Genomic DNA, 24312 nt, shown 5'->3' with positions numbered 1-24312 from the left:
TAATATATGTAAATAACTTTGCCATCCTTTGTAGAACTATACCTTTAAAATCATAATGTAAGCTTAAGGATATAAAAATACACATAATTTTATTTTATAATTATGTTATTTAGAGTTTAGAGATGTGATGGGTTAGAGACTGATTATAGAATCAACTTGAGGAGGGGTGGGGAGATTGTCACAGTAGTCCCCACAAGCAGTTTTCTTTCTACCTGTGAAAATCTCAGCCAAATGATAGTCTAGATCTAGAAAATCATCCAGAAATCATATTTACATTTAAAAAATCAGTGGTGGAAATAACTTTTTAATAAATAAAATGGCCATTAGTTTATCTTTTATCTAGAGTAGGAAGGGCAAATATGAGACACTGTTTCTCCCCTTCTCTTCCATAATATAAAATCTTCTCTAAAAAAAATCCTCCAAATCCTTCTCAGTACAGTGCTCCAGGCAGCCACTATTCATTGATTGGAATTGACACCAAAGGTGAACTTATTTGGTAGTTCTGTTCTAGGCAACATTTAATTTTTTTTTGTCAGTTTTGTTTAAGGGATATTTCTGAGCCTCAGTGGATTTTTCTTTTGGAAATTGGAAATAATTACATAGGGTTTTTTAACATGAATTAAATGCGTGATAATTCACGGGACTCCCTTCCCCCACAACACAAAACAAAAAAAAGACAGGTTAGCCAGACTGTTGGAATTAGGATGTTAAAATAGGGGGTGGCAGAGACCATACAACCTGTGGGCCAAATCCAGCTCAGAGCTAAGAATGAGTTTTATATTTTTTAGATCGTTGGAAAAAAACAAAGAATATTTTGTGAGATGTAAAAACTACATTAAATTCGGTTTTCAGTGTCCATATAAGTAAAGTTTTATCGGAACATAACCATGCTCATGCATTTACTGTCTGTGGATGCTTTTGTGCTATAAGGACAGAGTTGAGTAGTTGCAACAGACTACATGACCTGCAGAGCCTAAAATATTTACTGTCTGGATCTTTCCATAAAAAGTTTATAATCCCTGTTTTAAGATAACAGTGTGGGTAGTGAGTTAGTGTTTTTGGATTATTTGGCAAAAGAGAAAACTTAATTTGCTTATATTTTCAACAAGTTTTTGAAAAGCAATAATTTAGAAAATGGCTACTGTTTGTATACAGATACATGGTAGTAACAGACCTTTTGTAGTATACAGTTGAGATGGAGTTACCAGCATAGTTTGCAATACGTCAGTTCATGCAATTATTTCTTCCATAGTTGAGAGGAAGTCCATAGCATCATTACTGCCCACAGATACTACACAAATAATTCCGTCTCTGCGTTAGTCTAGTACATTGTAGAGTAGCTATTCTCAAACTTTTTGGTCTCAAGATTTCTTTAGAGCTCAAAGAAATTTTTATGTGAGTTATATCTGTCAATATTTATCATATTATTAAGATAGAAAATTTCTAAATGTTTGTTTAAAAATAGCAACGATAAATGCATTATGTTAGTAAAAGAATGATTTGTATGAAAGTATTTAACAAAACAAAATGAATGAAATATTTGCAGATCTCTTTAATGATTGCATTAGTAGAAGGAAACTGTATACTTATATCTATTTCTTCATTCAATTTGTTGTGATATGTTATTTTGATTAAAGTATATGAAAGAAATCTGGCCATACACAAGTATATAATTAGAAAAAAAGGAATAGTATTTTAACAAATTTTTTAGATAGTTGTGGACATTTTTCTTTGATACCATACCATAACTCAGCAAGTGGTAGTTTCTTTTATATTCCTTTTTCTTAAACTCAGGTTTGTTGAAGTATAATTTATATAGAATAAAATGTATTGTTTCAGATGTACAATTCTATGAGTTTTGATTAGAATGTATGACCCATACATATAGTCATATAACATCACCACAGTCATGCTGTTAGACATTTCTGTCATCCCACAGTTTCCTCATGCCCTTTTGTAATCAACTACCTTCCCCTCACTCCCAGATTTTGACAATCTCTGAGCTGATTTCTGCCCTTATAATTATGCCTTTTCCAGAATATTGTGTAAATGGAATTATATGGGACAACCTTTTGAGTCTCTCTCCTTTAACTTGCATAATGTTTGAGATTCATCCATGTTGCAGCTATCACCAGTTCACTCCTTTTTATTGTAGGACTGTTTGCTTCTCCATTTACCAGAGATGGATATGGGGTCATGTTCAGTTTGGGGATGTTATAAATGAAGGCACTCTAAACAGTCACATACAGATTTTTGCATGGACAAATGTTTTCAGTAGGAAGCTGTAAAACTGTTTTCCAAAGTGGCTGGACCATTTTGCATTAACACACCAATGTGTGAGAAAGTCCCAGTTGCCCACATATTCAGCAACATTTGATATTGTCTGTTTTTTATTTGTTTTTGTTTTGTTTTACTCATTCTAATAGGTATTTCATTGTGGTTTTAGTTTGCATTTCCCTACTGATTGATAATGTTGAGTAGGTTTTCATGTAGAGTTTTTCCATTCATATCTCTTCTTATAATTGGACAGTGTGTTTTCTTATGTTTGAGTTGTGAGAGGTCTTTATACATTCTAAATATCAGTCCATTTTTAGAAATGTGTTTTGCAGGTATTTTTTTCACAATCTATGACTTTTCTTTTTTCTTCTCCCTTAACTTTCAAAAAGTAGAAATTTTTGACATTCTATTAATTCTTTCTTTTGTTGTTCGTGTGTTTTGTGTTCTAAGAAATCTTTCATAAGTCAAGGTCACAAAGATTTTTCATATGTTTTCTTTTGGAAGTTTAATAGTTTTAGGTATTTTTAGGTCTATGATATATTTAGAATTTTTGTCTATGGCGTGAGATGTGGGTTGTGAGGTTGTGGGTTTTTTTTTTTTGTGGAGGTGGGAGGGTCATATGGATGTTCAGTTCGTCCAGCATCTATTGTTGCAGAGTATCTTTTTTCTATTGAATTGCCTTGGCATCTTTTCTGACCATATATGTGTGGATCTATTTCTGCATTCTCTATTCTGTCCCATTGATGCATGTGTCTGTCTTTTCATCAAGACCACACTGTCTTTATTGCTAAAGTTGTTTGGTAAGACTTAAAATCAGGAAGTAAGAATTCTCTTTTGTACTTTATTTTCAGAATAATTTTGAGTATTCCAGTTACCTTGCTTTTCTAGATAAGACATAATTTCTTAAAAGGTAGTTGCAATGGGGAATCTGAAACTATTAATGAACGTTTTGTCCATTGTGACATTAAAATCTATTGATCTGTCATGCACACCGAATGGATTTTTTATCCATGAATGCTTTTGAAACATCACATATAGCTCATTTGGAAAATATTGGTTCTCTGAATTATGTAGACTTTCTAAATATCGGCATATTTCATTATTCTGTATTAAGAAGTCACATTTGTTAATATCACCACTGATCTCATCAGAAGATTCTGTATTGGGAAGGTGTCATGCTAATGGCAGTAGGTACAAATTGTCCAAAATTTTTATTTTTGCTTGAAAATTTAAATTTTATCATTGGCAGTGCATACTGTCAGTTGCTTTTCTTAAAGGAACAGATTCACTTGGCTCACTTTTGAAAACATGTCTGCCAGATCCCCAAGTCTGAATAGGCATAGCTTGTTGAGTTTACCACTCTGTCATACAAAGGCTTTTTCTTGCGGCAGCCATTGTACAGTTGAACTTTGAACAGCTGAGGTTTGAACTGCATGGGTCCACTTGTACATGGATATTTTTTTTTTGATAAATGTATTGGAAAAATTTTTTGAGATTTGCAACAATTTGAAAAAACTCACAGATGAACTGTGTAGTCTAGAAATATCAATAAAAATTAAGACAAAGTTAGGTTATGGCATGCGTCCATACAATGTATATAGATACCTGTCTATTTTATCATCATTTTCCACCATAAAGTATACATAAATCTATTATTGAAGTTAAATTTGTCAAAATTTATGCATACACATACAGACCATACATGATGCCATTCACAGTTGAGAGAAATGTAAACAAACATAAAGGTGCAATATTAAATCATAACTGCATAAAATTAACTGTAGTACATACTGTCCTACTGTAATAATTTCATAGCCACCTCCTGTTGCTATTTAGGTGAGCCTCAAGTGTTGTATTTCTTAAAACGCCCTATGACACTAATCATCTCCACGTGAGCAGTTCATCTCTCCACTGAATTGCATATGGCAGTAAAAAGTGTTCTCTTGCAGTTCTTGTGTATTTTCATCCTGTTAAGGGCAAAACCATAAACCTTGAATAACAACACCAGGGGACTCGCACGAAATGCCACTAGTGATGCAGGAAGTACTCCTAAGAAGCAGAGAAAAGTCATGCCATTACAAGAAAAAGTTGAATTAATTGATACTGACCATAGATTGAGATCTGCAGCAGTGGTTGCTGGCATTTTGGACAGGCGATTCACTTGTAAACAGATGATGTAAACTTACAGTATTGATACAGTACTGTAAATGTATTTTCTCTTCCTTATGATTTTCTTATTTTTTTTCCAGCTTGCTTTAGTGTAAGAATACAATATATAATACTTTCAACCTACAAAATATATGTTAATCGACTGTTTATGTATGTTATTGGTAAGGCTTCAGTCAATAGTAGGCTATTAGTAATTAAGTTTTGGGTGAGTCATAAGTTATTCATCAATTTTCAACTATGTGGGAGGTTGGTGCCCCTTACCACTGAGTTGTTGAAGGGTCAACTGTACTTCACTAGGCAGCAGAATTACATTTGTTTACTTCCTATTTTGTCAAACAAAATATTAAAAAGTAGTCTACTCAAGGATTGAGATTTAATAAAATTAACAATTTTTGCTGCTTTTCATCAAGGATGTTCTTAAGTGAAGTGAAACTAGTGTTATCCAGAGAAGTCTTGTGATATATGTGGTCATTTCCTATTATTATGTTTATGCTTATACAAGGATTAACTTGGTAATTAAAACCCAAAGTTATAACACTGGGAAGACAGTAAATTATTGACATTTTAGGAACACCTGAAGTCAATATCTTGGAAGACAGTCTCTTATTTTAAGAGCTAATACAGTTATATTAAATTGTTATTTTTATTATCTTACAGGTGCTATACTTGGTAGATCAGAAACTCAGGAGTGTCTTTTCTTTAATGCTAATTGGGAAAAAGACAAAAGCAATCAGACTGGTGTTGAACCCTGTTATGGTGACAAAGATAAACGGCGACATTGTTTTGCTACCTGGAAGAATATTTCTGGTTCCATTGAAATAGTAAAACAAGGTTGTTGGCTAGATGATATCAACTGCTATGACAGGTAAGGATATATTTTATTTTTTATGATAGTTTGAGTAATTTTCATCCTTCCCCAATTTTTAAAAGGGGAAAGATGAATGCGTGAATTTTCTCTTTAATGTTTCTTGCTTTTTTAAAGATGGGATTATGAAGAACATTATAACATGCTGTAATGACAAGATATGAATTTTAAAGTAATAAAATACATTTGGCATGTTTACATTTTATCTTTGCTATATTTTTGAATAATTTACCAAGTAGTAAGAACTCTTAGATAAGAACCATTTCCTTCCCCATGTTGTTAGGATTATAAACCTTTCTAATGCCAATATTAAGGAAAAAGGATTTTGAAAATAGCTTTAAAAGAAAGTATATCTGTTGAAAATCTATCCTCAAGGAGAATGAAGCTTAATCGTAGTATTTAATTTCCTTTCCATTTCCTTTCTTATGTGTCTGGCAGAAATTGATCTTACTACCTTTTTTCTTTTTTTTTTTTAATAGAGGACTTTGTTCTTTACCCCAACAGACATTTTAACTTGATGTTCAGAATTCCCTTAGAACTAACACAGTCCTCATAGAAAGCTACATTTTATTTAGAAGGGTCTTGTATAAATTGTTTTATTCTGTACTTGAAATAAAATATAATGATCATGTTATTAACTGCCTATGATCTTTCTGTAAGGAGTGCCATAGATTTTGGGCTGATTGCTTATTCTGGGCTACAGGATTTCCACCGTGGGTGGGTGGATGCTGAAGACTAGCATAGCCTGCAAAGTCTTAGATAACCAGACGTTTTGGAGCCAAAAATGATGCTATATACACTGAACACTAGATGCTTCCAGATCCACTTTCAGGAGCCTCAGCTGATGATCTGAATCTGTCATTGATTAGCCATATGTGACTAATAGCAAAATACATCGAATAAGACCTTGAAAATTGAATTAGCCCTACTTTTCATGAAATTAAAAGAGTCATTTAAATATACATTTAGTAGTTAGGGTATACTTCTAAGTCTGTGAATTTTCCAGGGACTACTTCTCTATACTTACACATTTTAGCTGCATTTCTGATTGTTAGCCTCTCTACCAACAGAAGTAGTCATCAAATGATATGTGCTGTTATGAAAGGTAAATAGGGAGAAATTGGAAAGAAAAATGAGGTTTGGGGATCATCTTGATTCAAAACTATCTCTTAATAATTAGTTGAAATCAGGAATTCCTATTCTTTTTTGTAGTAAAAACTGTGCTTTTTACCTGAAACCAGTATTTCACTTATGTGACACTCAGACAGTGCTGAAATTTTTACTGAGCCATTTTCACTAGAGTCTGGGGAGTATGTTAGTGCAAATAATTACTATTCCATCTTTGTTTCTGGGGGATAAATACTAATTTAAAAGTGTGTGAATTTTTGTATTTATTCTGGAAATTTGATTGAAAAACAAATAGGATAATAAGAGAAGAGAAAGGAAAAAAGATCCAAGATTCTTCCATACTCATCGAAGTATGGAAGAAAAGCCAATGATAGAAGAATGAAACTGCATGGTGAAAAGTAATTTTCTTGACTTAATTAGGCTAAATATTTAATCATGTTAATTTCCTATAATTTGAGGCATTCTTCTAAATATTATTTTTTTAAAATTTATACACTTCTCTTTATCAATTGTTAAAACTTAGCTTTCATTTTTTCCTTTTTACCTTCTGCCAAATACATATTGGTATAGATTATATTTTAAAGTTTGATTCTGTAGATTATATTATTTATTTATTTATTTTTTTTGAGACAGAGTCTCACTCTGTTGCCTGGGCTAGAGTGAGTGCTGTGGCGTCAGCCTAGCTCACAGCAACCTCAAACTCCTGGGCTTAAGCGATCCTACTGCCTCAGCCTCCTGAGTAGCTGGGATTACAGGCATGCGCCACTATGCCCGGCTAATTTTTTCTATATATATTTTTAGTTGTCCAGATAATTTATTTCTATTTTTAGTAGAGACGGGGTCTCGCTCAGGTGGGTCTCAAACTCCTGACCTCGAGCGATCCACCTGCCTCGGCCTCCCAGAGTGCTAGGATTACAGGCGTGAGCCACCGCGCCCGGCCTGTAGATTATATTTTGAAGTTTGATTTTGTTAAAACATTTCTTGAGCTTTTCACTTAACATAACCTTATTATTCTCATAACTATCACAGAAGTTCAGTTTATTTTTCAGATATGTCTTTTAAGTTCACCTGACATTTATTAGCAATATTTAAAAATTTGAATTTTTTTTTTAAAGGTATAACTGTTTCTTACTGGTTGATTTGGATTTGTTCTAGAGGCTAAATTCATGTCTTTGCATGACTTAGGACCTACATAGTAGTCTCTCTCTCTCTCTCTCTCTCTTTTTTTTTTAAATCAGCCAAATTCTAATCAGTTGAGTTAGTAGGTCTTATGGGTTTGTTGTTATGTATTTGTTCTCTGCTTGTTGCCTGTCTCAACCCTATTCATTGCATTCAGGGAATTTAAATCTATGCTTAAAAAAAATTATACTATTAATTCTTAAGCATAGTTTGTGTCTCTGATGTTGAAATATGCTCTGCTCATGAGATACGAACTTGCATCATTTAGCGTGTGTGTGTATATATGTATCTATACACACATACACTCTCAGAGTTTTTTATATACATTTCTCATTTTTGTATAGAAAACTATATTTCCTGTGAACAAAAGTACCCCTAGACTAAATTGCCTCATTGACTTTAGGTTCCTCTTTAAGCGTTTATAATAATTAAAAAAAAAAAGATGGTTGCCATAGATTGCTTATTAAAAACCAAATTAAAGCAATAGTCTCAAGGAGTCATGTGATTATTATAAAATCAGTTGTTGATGTTTTTTTTTCTGATGAGATTTAGTAACAGGAATCCAGGAATGTTTTTTGGCTTTTAAGATTTAATAATTATATATTAATAAGTATCTTGAAGTTGAGTATAAATGATTCATTCATTATTTTATCTCTAAAAAGAAAAACACCTTTGGTAGGGTCAGGATAATAATATTGATTTTAATTGTCCCTCCTCTGTTTATTTATAGGACTGATTGTGTAGAAAAAAAAGACAGCCCTGAAGTATATTTTTGTTGCTGTGAGGGCAATATGTGTAATGAAAAATTTTTTTATTTTCCGGAGATGGAAGTCACACAGCGTAAGTTCAAAGGGAAAAAACATAGGTTTGTTCATCTAATAGATTGAAAACAAAGTATATTTGTGTTGATGGAATAATTTATTCCTACCTCCTCATATTCATTCTATTCTTTTCCAAAAATTTGACACTACGATAAATATTTTTGATAGAATTTTGTAGACTAAATCTGAGTTATTTTTCCCCCTCTTTTCTGCAGCAACTTCAAATCCAGTTACACCTAAACCACCCTATTACAATATCCTGCTCTATTCCTTGGTGCCACTTATGTTAATTGCGGGGATTGTCATTTGTGCGTTTTGGGTGTACAGGCATCACAAGATGGCCTACCCTCCTGTACTTGTTCCAACTCAAGTAAGTTATCGTCCTGTACTTTGTACTGTTTTAAATTTTATATTTTTGAGAAATATTACTGTGATGAAACCCACTAGCTTGTTGTATGTTTCCTTTGAAGTTAACTTTTGAGAGTTTATTGTCATGGGAACTATAGCTGATTTTGCAAACTTACTAATTTGCTATGTCCTAAACTTTTCTCATTTAAGGGTTAAGGTAGAGTAGAATGAGAGATATTCCCATTCCTATTCTTCTTTGGAGAGTTTTACTTCCATTCTAATACTTTTAAGTATTACCTGCTTTGCTTCTTAAGAAGTAATTAATGATAGAGAAGAATTGATATCATAACCCTTCCATCCTCTCCTGTATTTCTAAATTTCTGCACATTTCTCAAGATTACTTGTCAAAACATCCTTTAAACCATGGGAATGGACCCAGGAAAGTAATCAAGAAAGTAGGAAAAGAGGGGTTTCATAAAGGCTTCAGGAAGATATATCCATAAAAATGTTTTAGGGAAAAGGAGCAGAAGAGCAACCTTTTTTCCCGTGTGTTCTTGGTAGGTCAAGCATATTTTTTTGTTTGTAGCATATCAAGTATGTACTGAAAACAAAAAACTTTTTTAAAGCTTTTGATTCACATTCACCCCATCCCAAATACTTCTGAAAATATAGGTGTGGACGGTAATCAAATGAAATTCATTAACTTTTCCTCATTTTCTATCATGTAGGCACTTGCCGCTGGTCCAGTGCTTTATGAGAGGACTTTTCATGGAAGTAGTTAATGTTCAACAGGCCTAGGAAAGCTGATAACTTTTGGTTATACTTGCTTGACACATCACTAAGCTCTAGTTTTTACTGTGTTATAGCTCTTAAGATCAGATTACCTCAGCCTTCTGGATCTCTTGGTTTAACTTTGTTTTTCTAATACTAGTAGGATTAATGGCTAAAACTTGATTGAAGAAAATGGTAAAGTTCTATAATTTAATTACCAAAACAACTTCTTCCCTATGAGCTTTATTTACATAACACACTTCTTTCTCAGTATTTAAAGCAATCTGTTAGCCTTAGATCATTGATTCCCATAATCTTTGTAAGATGTGTATGTGGAGAAATAAACCCAAAGGTAAAATAACCATGTTTTATAATTAGGTAAACACACTATTTTCTATAACTTAAATATTTTAACTTATAAACATTAGTAACTAAGTTTGGGTTCATTAGAATCATTTGTAAAATAAAAAAAATTTAGTGCCTAATATATGTAATTTGGTCCAAATGGCCACAGGATATACTTTATCTTCTGTCAGTGGTAACTTTTTAAAAATTTGGTTTAGCATTCTATTTTTTTTTGGGGGGGACAGAGTCTTAATCCATTGCCCTGGCTAGAGTGCAGTGGTGTCATCGTAGCTCACTGCAACCTCAAACTCCTGGGCTCAAGTGATCCTCCTGCCTCAGCCTCTCGAGTAGCTAGGGCTATAGGTGCATACCACATCCTCAGCTAAGTTTTCTACTTTTTGTAGAGGCAGGATCTTGCTATGTTGACAAGGCTGGTCTCAAGCGATCCTCCCACCTTGGCCTCCCAGAGTGCTAGGATTTCAGGCATGAGCCACTGTGTCCGACTCTAGTATTTAAATTAGGAAAGAGAGTATTCAGTACTGTAATTATTTCATGAATTTATCCCAGATCTGTGATATGATGGAAACAAGCTGGAAACCACATTTATAAATAAATTTGTTAAGGTTTTTATAGAAGGAATTTTTAAGTAGTTAATATAATCTTACAGGTAACATTCATCTGTATACAATATTGATCCAAAAGTGTGGTTAATGCATTATTTTAAAAGGCTTTATATTCTCTGTATGAGGCCACTTTTATTTAGAAATACTAATTAATTCAAGAGTGTAGATTTTTAAAAAGGAAAGATGTTATTTGTAAATAAGAACCAGGAATCTTCCATCAATATCCATCTCTGTAGGTTTTAGATATTTGTTATGGTTAATGTTATTTTACACATTTACTTAGTACTTGCATTGCTTTGTTATGAATTCACATGTATTTGTATGAATTGCTGAAAAATAAGGAATGAATTTAAAGATTTTATGATGCAGTGACCTATATAGTCAAGCTTTGTAATGAAAAATATAAGACAGGCCTGACTTTATGCTTTCCTTCTGTCATAAACTATGTTGTGGAAAAAGGGGTATTGTCATCAATGTGGAACTTCATTTTTGTCTTCTCTCACTGTCTCTGAAACAGTATGGCTTCATTCTTCAGGTTTCATTTTTGGGGAGAGGTTTATGCAAACTCTAGTTCTGCAAGAACTATAAGACTTTCTAGAAGACTACTTAGTGGCCATTTTGTTACAAAAGGCTTAGTTTTATCTCCAATTTAAAAATAATTAATGATAATTATATCAAGCATTTATTGCACATTTACAGCTTACTAGGGCTCTGTTATGCATAAAAATATAAATTATGTAGAAATATATAACAAGTGTGCATGTATGTTTTTTCAATGATTTCCAAATTGTGGGACTGGTATATAAGGATTATCTTTGGAATTTGTTAGAAATAAAAATTTTAGTATCATACTGCTGAAAGTATGGAATGGGGTCTGGAACATTATGTTTTTAATAAGCTTCCCAGGTGATTCTGGTGACGAGCCTGGTGTAGAAAGCACTGATTAACTTTTACCTCACAGGGTTGTTTATGTAGTACGATCCCATTTTATACATAAAGAAATTGAGACATATCAAAGCTCACAAGTGTCAGAACTACAATCGGACCCAAGGACTTGTTGACACTAAAACTTTGCTCTTATTGCTTATACTGTTCTGCTTCTCTTTTTTTCAGAAAGCAGATACTTCTGGTGTTTCAGATAATTCAATAAACATCCCGGTCAACTGAAAATCATTCTATAGGCTAATTTATTTTCCTACTTTTTGGTTATTGAATAGTTTGTGTGACTACTAAAATGAGCAATAACATCATCTCACATTAACATTGTCTCACACAGGGGAAAAGGGAAGTAAACAAGTCATAGACATGTAGAAGGGCATATTCATGTGTTTTCCATTATAAAGTTTTTAAAGCACATTTTAGAATAAGATTTAGGGACCTGTGTTTGGGTTGTAGATAAAAATTCCTGTGCTTCTAAGTTGATACTGTCAATGCCTACTAGTTCAAGACTTTTTTTTGAAGGGTAGGACAAGTAGGTAGAGACATACACAATTGAAGTCTGAAGGTGACTTCTGTATTTCACCCCATATTCATGTTCCGATGGTTCCAAGTTTAATTCTAAGACCAGTTAGGAAAAGATCTCACATTCTTCCCAGGGATTTCTGGAACATTATTCCTCCAGATTTTTTAAATGCTTTTAGACAATGACATAAAATTTGTCATTCTTAGGGAAACTTTTCTTCAGAGATTTGGCTGAAGGCTGGTTTGTTGAATGAACTGGTCTGTTGTAAGGCATTGTTCTCATGATTAGTTAGCTGGTTCTGGCAGTTAAGTAGTGGGATTCTTTATCTGTAATACATCAACTTGTTTAGAATTTTTTCTGGTTTCCTTAGTATTTTATCCTGAAGAAGCGATGTAGGGATATAAGTGCTTTAAAATCTGGTCTTTAATTATGGTTCTTAGTAACCAATAAAAAATACTTATTCTAAAATTAATCTACCACAGTAAAAGGCAGAGAAAAAAGCAGTTGACTTTTTTTTTATTTAGCTGAAGCCATTCATATTTCCTTGTAAATCATAACTACTATTTTTCTAACATTGTTTCATGGTATCACTTTCTTCCCAGTCATCCTGGATGAAAGCCTTGGAGACAACTACTTCTATTCTTGACCCTGTCATTTACCAAGTCCCGTTCATTCACCTTTTCATTCTTACTGATCCTATTGTAGTTTAGGACATTCTTACTCCTGAGGGCTAAGATTATATTTCTGTAATCTCATAGTTAGTCATCTCGCTTTCAGTTATCTCCCTTCATCTGCACTATTGCTAGAATAGCATTTTACATGTTTGATTATGTTACTTCTGTGCTTAAAAATATTTGAGGGTTCCCAGTGATCCCTGGTAAAGAATACAAAGTTTGGATGGAGCATGACATGTGGTCTTCCATACCCTGTCTGCCTTCTGATTCTTTCTTCCCGCTACACCCTAAGCCATCTATCATATGCATCTGAAATTATACTGGTTATGTATCATCCTTGAGAGAATTAAGAAAATAGCGCTTAAGTCATTTTCTGTTTTCTGTGATTCAGATGAGTAACCCCAGTTGAGAAGGGCTCATAGTCACTTGTGTATGTGTTCCATTCTCCCACTAGATTGTAAGGTTCCTGAAGATAAGGTATGTATTTGTAGTTACTACCGTATGTTATACAGCATTTGTATGTAACAACCATTCTGCAAGTGGTGAATTGAGTTCGCTGTATTTAGAGTTACTCTGCAATGATAATGTAGTATGCCTAGGGATTCCTTTAATAAACCCATTCAGGTGCTGTAAGGCTTTGTTTTGAGATAAATCTTGAGGCGGTGTTTTTGGGGAATGTAAAATAAGTTGAAGTATTTCAGGCTTTTATAAGGGAATGATGTTACTCAGTTTCTTTCTGTAATCACAGACTGAAGCATCCTACCGACTTTCATTACCCAGATCACCTTTCTTTTGCCTGTGCTGAAACCATCTTTCCACCTGTAGAATATGCTCTTATAATATGCAGTGAGTAAACTGAATGCAAACTGGTTTTTCTAGTGACAGTGAGTCATGAATATGAGGGAATTGATGGCCCCTTATTAAGAAGTCGTATTGTGGTTAGAGTTAATGTAGTTTCAGTAAAACTACATTGCTTTCATAACTGTTTCCTGTTTATAAGATCTATATTTGTGCTGATAAAAAAATTGCTTGATAAGCAAATGAATTTTAGGGACTAGAAATGACCTGCCTTTAACAGGTATAAAGTTATCTTCTTGTTCATTTTTAAAGGCTATATAAATAGCACTTTAGTATTGCAACGTTCATACTTTTTTAAATGCCATCAGCCTGTCCAGTCTCTACATCATGACATTTTGTCTAGGTATTGGTCTGGTAAGGACTTAAGGCTTTTGGAGTACCTAAATTGGGCATACAAAATAATCCTGTTGACCTTACTATTAAAGTAATAATAGGTTGTCATTTCATGCTATGTCAAATTGCTATCCACTGAGAAACCAAGCCGTCTGTGAAAATGCTTTGTAGGATTTTCCTCTTGAACATGAGGCTATATATGCACCCACTTAAAATTAATAATAAACTGGAAGGGTAGGATTAACATCATTCAGCCAAGTCAATTTAGGAATATGTGCTGCTTCCTTATTGGGGGAGGAAGCAGGAAAAATTTACTAAGATTTATTAAGAGTATTTAATATGCTAATATTAAGTTACGAAATAAATACTACATCCACAGAAACATACCTTGAAATAGATTGACTGCTAGGTGGTTAGAGTTTGTGAACCCATATTTGTCTCCCTTTTGCTTTTTCTCGCTTATTTCCTCCCTCTTCTTTTTAAACTCTCTTCTAATTAAAAATTAATTATAAATACCCACTTGCTGAATCAAGAAAAATCATATAGAAAAAGTGTCAGACCAAAAAAAGAGAAAGTCATTTGTTCCTCGTCTCTTCCCTTCCTCTGTCACTTTCTTGAATTAACCAGTTTTAACAGGTTGGTATGTATCCTTTGACACTTTTCTCTAATCTTATTTGTTCAAGTATATACTTTTTTCTTTTATAAACTATAAAATATTCCATAACTGTCTTCTTTTAAGAGTATACAGAGGATAGCTTTTCAGCTTGATATTTTTAATCAATCTCATTTTTTAAGTGATGTATTTTTGAGTGAAATTTAATGCAGCTTTATTGTATTCTCATGAAATGCCAAAATTTGATTTTTTTTGCAAAAATTGTGTATATTTAAAGTATATAATGAGGTATGTTACTAGTTTAGAGATTGTATTAGGTTTCTGCTAAGAGAACCTACATTTCACAAATATTTTCAACTGCATTATTTTAGTATGTTTAAAATATGATATAATACTATTGTTTTAGGCTTGAGCTTGGTGGGTGTTTTTTTCTTTTTTTTGGTATAAGCCTAAGAAATAGTACAGGGCTACTATAAATGTTCTTCCTTCTGTGTCTCACCTTGGTGTGTGATTATTTTCATATTATTGGGAACCTAAATTATAACTTTTATGTATGCTTCTAAACTAATTATGGGGAGAAATGTCATAAATTGTCCATAGACATGCAGCTTGACAAAAACTTGCTCTCATCGGGCGTATATAATTTACTTCACTCACATATGCTCAGACAGGGCCATTTGGAGATTGGCTAAAATTCCACATCCAAAAGCAAAAAGAGGGAGGAAGGGGAGAAGGAAGAAAAATTTAAAGTTTTATCAACAGCTTAAAACAAGTTAAAGCTGCACACTAAAACTAATCACAGCACCGCATTTCTAAAAATGACTTCCATTCAAATTTTAAAATCTTGAGTTCAAGTTTTCTTTGGTTTGTAGAGGGCCTCGTCTGCCAATTTACAAATGGGATTGATGCATATAGACCAGAGTACATAATTTATCCTTTTTCATTTGGCAAGGATATGGTAGATAGGAGGAAGTGAGTTTGCTTTTCCTCTATATTTTTCATTTCCTGGACCTCATCCTAGACCCGTTCCTTCTCTCCTAGCTACTTCATTGCTGTCAAATCTTTTCTGTTAATTTAAGATAATAGAAATGACAAAGTCCATTTGTTGGTGAAAGGTGCTTATAGGAGATGGGCTAAGAAGGTTTGTTGTTGCTTAACCACTCACCTAATGCTTGAGTGCCTACTGGGTGCCAGGCACCATGCTGCATGTATAGTAAACTGGCACAGGCACAGTCCTTGCTTGCCCCCCTGGAGCCCACAGTTAGTATGTAGGTGAATTAAAACAGGTTGATTGGTTGTGACTTTGCAGCTCAGAAATGAAGGGTAGAGAGTAAAAAGGGAGTTGCTTCAATAATTTCAAGCAAAGAGTAGATGAAAGGAGGAGAAATGTCTGATTCCAGTTGTACTGATTGGGAGAAGAGACACATCTAGGTGCTTGGTGAAATTCTCAGTTAAGTGTTAGTTGTTATTGCTAACAGAGTAGTAACAACTTCAAAATTGAACTCAAGTTCATTTTTATTGAAACTATTGTTGATATATATCAAAGTTAATACTTTGAAATTAACTTAGTGTCTTAAAAGATTTCGAGTACTGTATCTTGCACTATACAGAACACTTTATACATATTCACTCATTTAATCTTTCAATACCCCATGAAATAGGTTCTGTTTTATCAAGTGCATTTTATAGATAAGAAAACTGAGGCAGTCACAGGTGAAGTGACTTGGCTTAGAGTCACCTTACTATAACTGGCAAAGGCTAATAAGCATTTATTATCTATTAACTGAATGGCTTATTTCAATAAATAAGTAGATGGGGTCCATAAAAAACTTAAAGTAGGATAAAGGGAGCAGAGTACATAAATTACATTTAAAATAGTAGTGAGCATATATATATAGCCTTGTAGATAACCATTTTACCACATCACAATTTATTCATGTATAACATGGCCCTTTTCCTTTTTTTTTTTTTTTTTCAGCTTCACTTGCAGAATGGAAAGGCTAAAATAAATAAAAGTTCTTTGTAGCCAGTCACAAACCTGATTCTGTGAGCAGCAACCCTAAAAGAAGAATGTGCATGCCTACATCACTTTCAGACTTTCAGCCCCAGGGCTAACCACTTCTTAGGGAACATGCCCAGAATCATCATTTCATCCACTTTGGTCTTTCTTTGCTTTGCTTTGGAGGAGTAGGGTGAGAGAAACTGTAGGAAGGAGGAATTATCACAAAGGAATTTTGAAGATCTAATTAGATAGAATCATGGCTGTGCCTTTGACATAACAATATTATTGACTCTATTAATGTATATCCTACTTTCCTTAGCTCAGAAACATTTGTCCTAACACATACTGTATTATTTCTTTATAGATTCTATTTCTATTCTGCTTGGCAGTAGTCTTTTTTTTTTAAATTAACAATTATAAAATTTCTTAGAATGTAAGATAATTAGATGATTAAGAGGAGACAAATTCAGAATTTGTCAGTTTTCACATATTTTGGGTAGGGAGACCTTAATTCTTGTTGATAGTTCTAAAAGGTTGTTGCATGAGGTGTCTAAAAATATACCTATCTGTCTATTTAGATATAGCTAATTCTTAGAATGGTTTAAATAGAAATAAAAGAAAATTTATAGTACATATCATATATACATGTTTAGTTATAACAAAAATCCATATTTCTAGAAAGATTTCTTTATATTCCAGATCTGTACACTAACTGCCTACTAAATATCTCCACTTAGATGTCTTCAAGCACTTAATATTCAGGGGTAATGATCGTCTCTCTCAATCCTGGTTCTCAGTAAATGAAACCACTGTCCGTTTGGCTGCATAAGTCAGAAATCTAGTATGTGTCACGACACTGTTTTTGACCTTAGCTGCCTCCCTCTAGTACTTATTGCATTTCTCAGGTGTCGGCTCCACAGGGAAATCTTGTTATATTTAACCTCCAGTTTAAGTCACATTTTTCTTTACAGGCGTTCAAAGTACTGAATTCTTTTTTATTGCTCTTAGTTTATAATTATGCATTCATTAGTGTGTACCATTAATTAGTCTTTCTGCCTTATGTAGGCTTCATGAGAGCCTGGGTAGTCAATGCCTGGCATAAACTGGGCACTCAGTAAATATTGAATGAATGGAGAAGTACTATTCATTCTCTTATGAAGTTTGGTAATAATTTCTTTCCCATCTAAGGAATAAGCAGCAAATCTCTTTATCGTTTACATACCTAATGGGCATTAATGTGCAGATTCGATTTTCATTAACCTACGATTCTAGTACATAATATTTAAGCTAAATTTTCCATTTATGAATCCTACCTGGTTTTGTCTGTTCATATATTTCAGTGCATTTATTTTTGGGGGCTTTGTTTTGACTCTTATTTTGTCACATAGTTTATACATTGAAGCCTGTTGCTGTCTCTTGTTTGCTTATGCTAATGTTCATTTATTGAGAAGTATATTACACAAAGACATACTTGGTTATTTTTTATCTGTTTGTGTATTTCAGTGAATTTATTTTTTTGGATTCTCTCTTGACCCTTCATATTTTGTCACAAAGTTTGTACTTTGGGGCTTGTTCTTGGTATCTTTTGTTTAGTATGGGTCATTGATAGCTTATTCTAATGTTCATTTATTGAGAAGTGTATTGAACAGAGACATATTTTGGTGTGAGGTGTATAGATAGCATCTACTTGCACAGTATTTGTACAGTGGCATCTTTAATCTCTGAAAGCACCTGTATTTAAACAAGATCCAAGAGATCCTTGAGCCTTGGGAAGCTATAATCTAGTTATTCAGTTGGCATGCATTTCTTTCAAGGGATGGATTTTACTCTGGAGTACTGATGTTTTGGTAGTAGGATTAGCTCAGCCTTTTGGATGAATTATAAATAGTCTTGAATCATTGTCACGGGAATAAAATCTAGAAAGAGGAAAAACTAATTAAGCAACTGGCATAGATATGTGAGTTGTCAGTTTTTTTTGTCAGTGCTATTGTTTTCTATAGAAATATTGGAAACTGGGGAATATAGTCATCTGTTGGAAGACTTTTCAGCCTTCCTTAACATTGGTGACAGTGTTTCTCCTAATTTTAAATTTAAGCCCTTACCTGTTTTGGGATGGCTGGAAACATGATAATCTTGTCCTCTGTCAGTATCTGAGTATCTTCAGAATGTGAGAAGTATGTGTGGATACTCATTTCCAGGGATACCACTGCTTAATTTCTTCACCTTGATGTGACTGGGCAAGTAGGTTAACCATAGACCTGGTCTGTTCGTGTGTTTTACTTAATTCTCATGCTCTTGTTCTTCTGTCTTATTTTCTTGCCATAGTGTATTATTTATGTTGCACACACTCACATAGCCACCAGAAACACTTTTCTTCCTCATCATTATGATTATACTGTCTTCCATGAAAGAGGAATGAGGCAGTCCAGGAAATAGGAAATTCTAGAGGTTCTTAAGATGACTGTGAGAAAGTGTGGTCTGAGGAAATTATTCCAGTTACATATAAATTTATTCAGTGCTACTAGCTAGCTTTTGTTAAAGGCAATACTGCCCTCTGGTGTCCAGAAGGCAATTCCAACTCATACCTTCCTCAGTTAAATTGCTTATTTTAATCTTATAGTTTAGACTCTGGAACCTCTTAGAAAAATAAGTAATTATTATTTAATACTTGGTTTAGTTTATTTGCTGGCATAAAGTCCATTGGATCAGTTAACATGGGCTTATTCTGGAGTCAAGAATTTGTTTACTACCTATCCCTCATACCCAAGGTTTTTTTTTTTTTTTAAATATTACTTTCCTCTGTTTATAAGGAAAGTGTTCCCAATCCTTGCTTTAAAAATATAATACATTGGATCACTGCCAACTTTAAAAAAGCTAAACCATTATTCTCTTTCCTTCACTTTTGTAACTAATGTGTCATTTTTCATTTCATTCTGGATATGAGTCATAATTTCTTTTGCCTGAGTTTTTTCTTCACAAGCACGCCTTTCATGTAATGATAGAGGTAAGATGCATTGTTTGTTTATGGTTGTGGAACTTTTTGTGGATGCATACTAACATTTTGTCCCTAGATTTTTGTTATTTTTGCTTTACTGTGCATCCTTTATAGCATATACATTTATGTTATAAAGCGTTTTCTCTTCCACTTTTAGTATTAAAAACATGATTGATTTGACATAGTAACAGCTTTGGTTTTAAGAGATTATTAACAATATTTATACTTATCTAAGGTAGAATGAAGAAACAACTACTTTACTTGATTAGAACTTAACACCTAATGGCTCCATTAGCCTTAACAACCTTATATTGGTTAATTTTTATAGTATGCCATTAGCTTACATGTTAGCATGTGCTCATTTTTAATAGAGGCTGACTTTCTGGTTCAGCTCATTATCTTTTAATGTGAAATCTATATTTTTAAATAGTTTCATCTTTGGCATCTTTAGCAAATGAACTAGCTACAGAAGTATAACTTCTGATGATCTTTTGCTGTATGGAGGTTTAAGGCTATAATTAGATTAAAATTCACCCTTCGTGGAGGGCTAAGAAGAAGTAAAATGATCACAGATGACTTTGCGGCTCTCCACTTACTATAATTTATTCCAGTATTGGTTATAGTGATGATACTGGGTGTGGTGGGGTGGTGGGAGGACTTTTTCCAGTTGTCATTTCAACATGTCTTCTCAACATGTTGTCTTCTGATACCATAATTTTCACATACAAATTGGTAAGGAAGAAATGTATTGAGAGTCATGTTCTAAAGTGTATCTTTTTAAAATAGCATGGGTATTGTAGGAGAACTGGAAACTTAGGGAAAGTTTTCGGGAATTCTGAAGTCCTTATAGTTGGCAAACACCGGGCCCCCACCCGATTCTCTGTGTAGTAGGGCAAAGCTATGTTTTATGGATGACATCAGAATGTTGCTTGTCATTTATGAAATTTAAGTCTGAATTTGTCTCCCCAAGGGTTCATATATTTTAAAGGTATATATTTTTATTTCTAGGATCAAGTATTCAGTTTTTTGTGAGTAAACTACTGTAATGATGCTGATTACCTGATAATCGTTTCTAACATTCTTATAGATAAGTAAAATCTAGATATTAGAGGTGTATTTAAAGCTTACATTTTAGTAATTTTTCATTATAAAGGCAAAAAGGTTTGTTGATTAGTGTTCCAGATTATATAGTTATAACCTGTGCTACAAAGTTACTCATTTTTTAACCCAGTCCTTTAAGTATTAAAGAGTATTATTTAAAATTGCATTTAAAAACACATGCCATTTCTAACCCATACCATTTTGACACTCTGTAGTAATGTATCTTTGTAGACCTTTTTCTCACCCTTTGAAATTGGCAGTTTTCTTTTTAATTGAAGCATTTAACTTTTAAGTAGTTTTGACAACAGTGCTTTTTCTGGTTGTTATGATACAATATTGAAAATAATTGTAATATTAAGAGAGTAATCTAAGTTTTTTTTTCTCGTAATAATAGTAGCTTAGAAATTTGCTGAACAGGGCATTGGAAATGTGTGGGAACTTGGAAGTTTATGCATTTGGAAAACATTTTATGAACATTTTTTCTAAATATATACATTGAAAATTATATGTTTTCTAAAACTGAAGTTAATGTTACACTAAAATTGTATTTTGAACTGCTGACATATTCTTAATTGGAGATGTGGATTAAATTAATCTAAATCTTGTTTTATATATTGAATCATATTCATGTGGTTAGCACCCTTTAGAACAGAGAATGGTTAATGTGTATGTTGTCTAGAGAGATAGCACCAATTTATATGAAAGTTATTAAAAAGTCTTAGTGTTTTCGCCGGGCACAGTGGCTTACTTCTATAATCCCAGCACTTTGGGAGGCCAAGGCAGAAGGATTACTTCAGACCAAGAGTTTGAGAACAGCCTGGACAACATGGCAAGACCCCATCTCTACAAATAAAAAAATAAATAAAAATCTTAGTGTTTCAGTTTAGAGCCATATTACCTGTACCTTGTTATTTTTCCTCTTCAGCTTTCAGCTCTTATGTGCATACTTTAGTAGTTTTTCGCATCCAAGCTTTGAAAACTCTGCCTTTCTATTTAGTTTAAATATTTCTTTATGCAGTTTACAATAATTCTTGGGCCTCGAGGACTGAATGGTTTTCTTTGCCTCTAAAAGAGTAGTTTTCAAGCCCTCCCCCCTCCGTCTGGTTTCTACATTCACATAAGCAGCCTGCTCCTATCAGTAGCATTTCTTATTACAGGTAGAGGTGGTCAGTTGAAGGATAAGGCCGGGAGGGTGTAGTTTTCATGGAAACTCTCCAGAGATTCTTGTGGCTCCTCCCACTGAGAATCACACTTGACAGCCCCGCCTTTCTAGAAGATTTGTATCTGACCTCCTTGACCTGTCACTCCTCTAAACGAAAACACTCTAGCTTTACTAACCTTTCAGGTTTTGAATGTGGAAGGAAAAGAAACTTTTATAGACATTTTTAAAAATAAATATCTGAGTTTGAAATGAGTCACAGGAAGTCTTCTATTTTATCTTTCCGTTTTAAAATAGGAATTCTCAAGTCATTTTATAAAGATTGTCTAAGTTTAGAAGAAAAAATTGCAGGTTTTTTCTATATAATTCCTCACAATGGTTCTGTTGTTGAGAGTCTTTCTAATGTGGAATAAACTTTTTAAATTCCTGAGTGGCACCAGTGGTCTGAATGATGCCTAACGAGAGCACTGTCCTTGAGGTGTTAGAAGAAGAGTTAAAGGGAGAAGAAAGGTGCAGGGAGATGCATTGATCTGGGGTGACATATCATTTCCAAGTGTCTGAGGTGCAACCTGCTGTCATCATATCTATTGCTCTTGCCACAGAAATTTTAGTTCTTCTTCACAATACTCATTATGCAGTCCTTGAAACATTTCTGTTGCTTTTCTCTGGAAGCTTTCCAAAAGGCTTCCTACATCTTGCCTTAGTTGCAGATAATGAACTGATAGAATGCTTTCAGTGAAGGGTTGCGGTTCTGCTTTGATAGGGAGGATTCCCTTGTGATTTGTAGATGCTGTTCTCCTATTTATATAGTATATTTGCTCTATTTTTTTTAACTATAGCCATGTACTTTTCTTTCATTCACCATACCTTGTTATCTACTATCATGACCACTTTTCTGGATTTTTATTTGTACGTTTTTTGCCAATCAGTTCCTGAACACAAATAATTTTAATCTCAGATCAATTTTGGGAAATAATTATAAGCAAAGGAATGAATTGTTAATATGTTGCAAAATTAGAATGAACAAAACAGTTTGGCTATAGCAATATTTACATATTTCTTTTATGTGCTTTATATTTGATATACCTCTCTGCAATGTGTTTACAAATGACTATGGGTATTTCTGAGATTAATGAAGAAAAAATTTAAACAGTCATTGGAGAAAATAGTGGATTTGAGGAGTCCTTGAGATACAGCCATAATTTTCTTTTTCTGGTACTTTTTTAATCCTCATCCTCTAAAGAAGTATACAGTGGATGAAACCAGCGGAATACTGTTAGGAGTATTCTAAAGTTCACAGAAAATGTTATTGGGGAAAAGTAAGGATTCTGGATCAAAATGATTTTCTCCTGCTGTACATTTGTAACAGTAGTACTGAATGTTATGAGAACTCTTAATTCAAGTTGTTTGCTTTGTGATCACTGTAGATAATTAGTAATGCTTGAGACCTCAATTCTGACAAGATTGAAGTTAATGTCATCCATATGTGTTTACTGTTTCTGTCAGTTGATTCTTTAATATACTCACTTTTTTCTTGTTTTCAGAATTGATGTGTATCATGTTCTGCTTATTTACAGTATTATTATTATTTATCTTAGGACCCAGGACCACCGCCACCTTCTCCATTACTAGGTTTGAAGCCACTCCAGTTACTAGAAGTGAAAGCAAGGGGAAGATTTGGTTGTGTCTGGAAAGCCCAGTTGCTCAATGAATATGTGGCTGTCAAAATATTTCCAATACAGGTATTTTTATTGCAGTTTTGTAATCTGTGTATATTTTTTAAAAGAGATAACTGGCTGGCCGTCATAACTTAGATGTAGTCTGAAAACAGAGGCAGTAAGTTCCAAGGTAGTTCTTTGTGGTATTGGGAAAAGCACTTAGTCCTTCTATTGAGAAGGACTCTATCTGAGAAATGGAATTAGTAGTACAACAATTATAATGTTTGTTTGGAGTGTTGGAATTAAAATAAAAGGACCTATAGGAGATCTTTTGCCAATAAAAATTCTACAGAAATGTTATGTAAAGATGAGGATTCCAATGAAGAAAACCTCATTGCGTGGTTAAACTTTAATATCCCCTTGACATTATCAGAAAAAACAAACAGAAGAGTGAAAGAGTAGTGTGCTTTGTTTTAGAATTGCTAAGTAGAGATATATTACCAGACTTGATTTGTTTTTTATTTTCATTCTACTTTTCAGTATTTATGTAATCATTTCAGTTTTTGTTTGGTACATTTTCAGAGGCAGTGAATCAAGACTCCATATAATTGGTTTACTGTTGAATTGCTTTTCTTTTAAAGGTGGCTGGACTTCTCATAAAACCCTGCTCTAATGCACCTCTGAGTTGTTCTTATATTTTGTTTTGTTCCATTGGTGCTATAGATTTATGATGATTGTATCTTCCCTGTCTTGTGCTTGTATGTCCCTGCAGCTAAGGATATCCTTGGTACTGAGGTCCCATCTGGATTTGTTGATGCAGGGTTTCCCATCACATCTAGACAGTGGATCATACTTATTCCAAAGTTATCATATAAGCAGTTTCTTTGTGTTGCTATACTTAGATTTTAGCCTTTTTATCTCCTATAAAGCT

General features: G+C 33.5%; 1 protein-coding gene across 1 annotated transcript in view; it reads left to right on the top strand.

Annotated features, from left to right (window-relative positions):
• ACVR2A (activin A receptor type 2A) overlaps positions 1–24312 on the top strand; it is an 88604-nt gene that overhangs the window by 48131 nt on the left and 16161 nt on the right. The window contains exons 2-5 of the mRNA XM_045558760.1: positions 5104–5311; positions 8349–8458; positions 8655–8809; positions 23322–23465. Of these exons, the coding sequence (XP_045414716.1) occupies positions 5104–5311; positions 8349–8458; positions 8655–8809; positions 23322–23465 (617 nt within the window). The remainder of the gene's footprint in view (positions 1–5103; positions 5312–8348; positions 8459–8654; positions 8810–23321; positions 23466–24312) is intronic.

The sequence above is a fragment of the Lemur catta genome, chromosome 8, assembly GCF_020740605.2.
Source record: "Lemur catta isolate mLemCat1 chromosome 8, mLemCat1.pri, whole genome shotgun sequence".
Lineage (NCBI taxonomy): Eukaryota > Metazoa > Chordata > Mammalia > Primates > Lemuridae > Lemur > Lemur catta.
The sequence above is the reverse complement of the archived record's forward strand: the minus strand, read 5'-3'. Positions and strand labels throughout refer to the sequence as shown.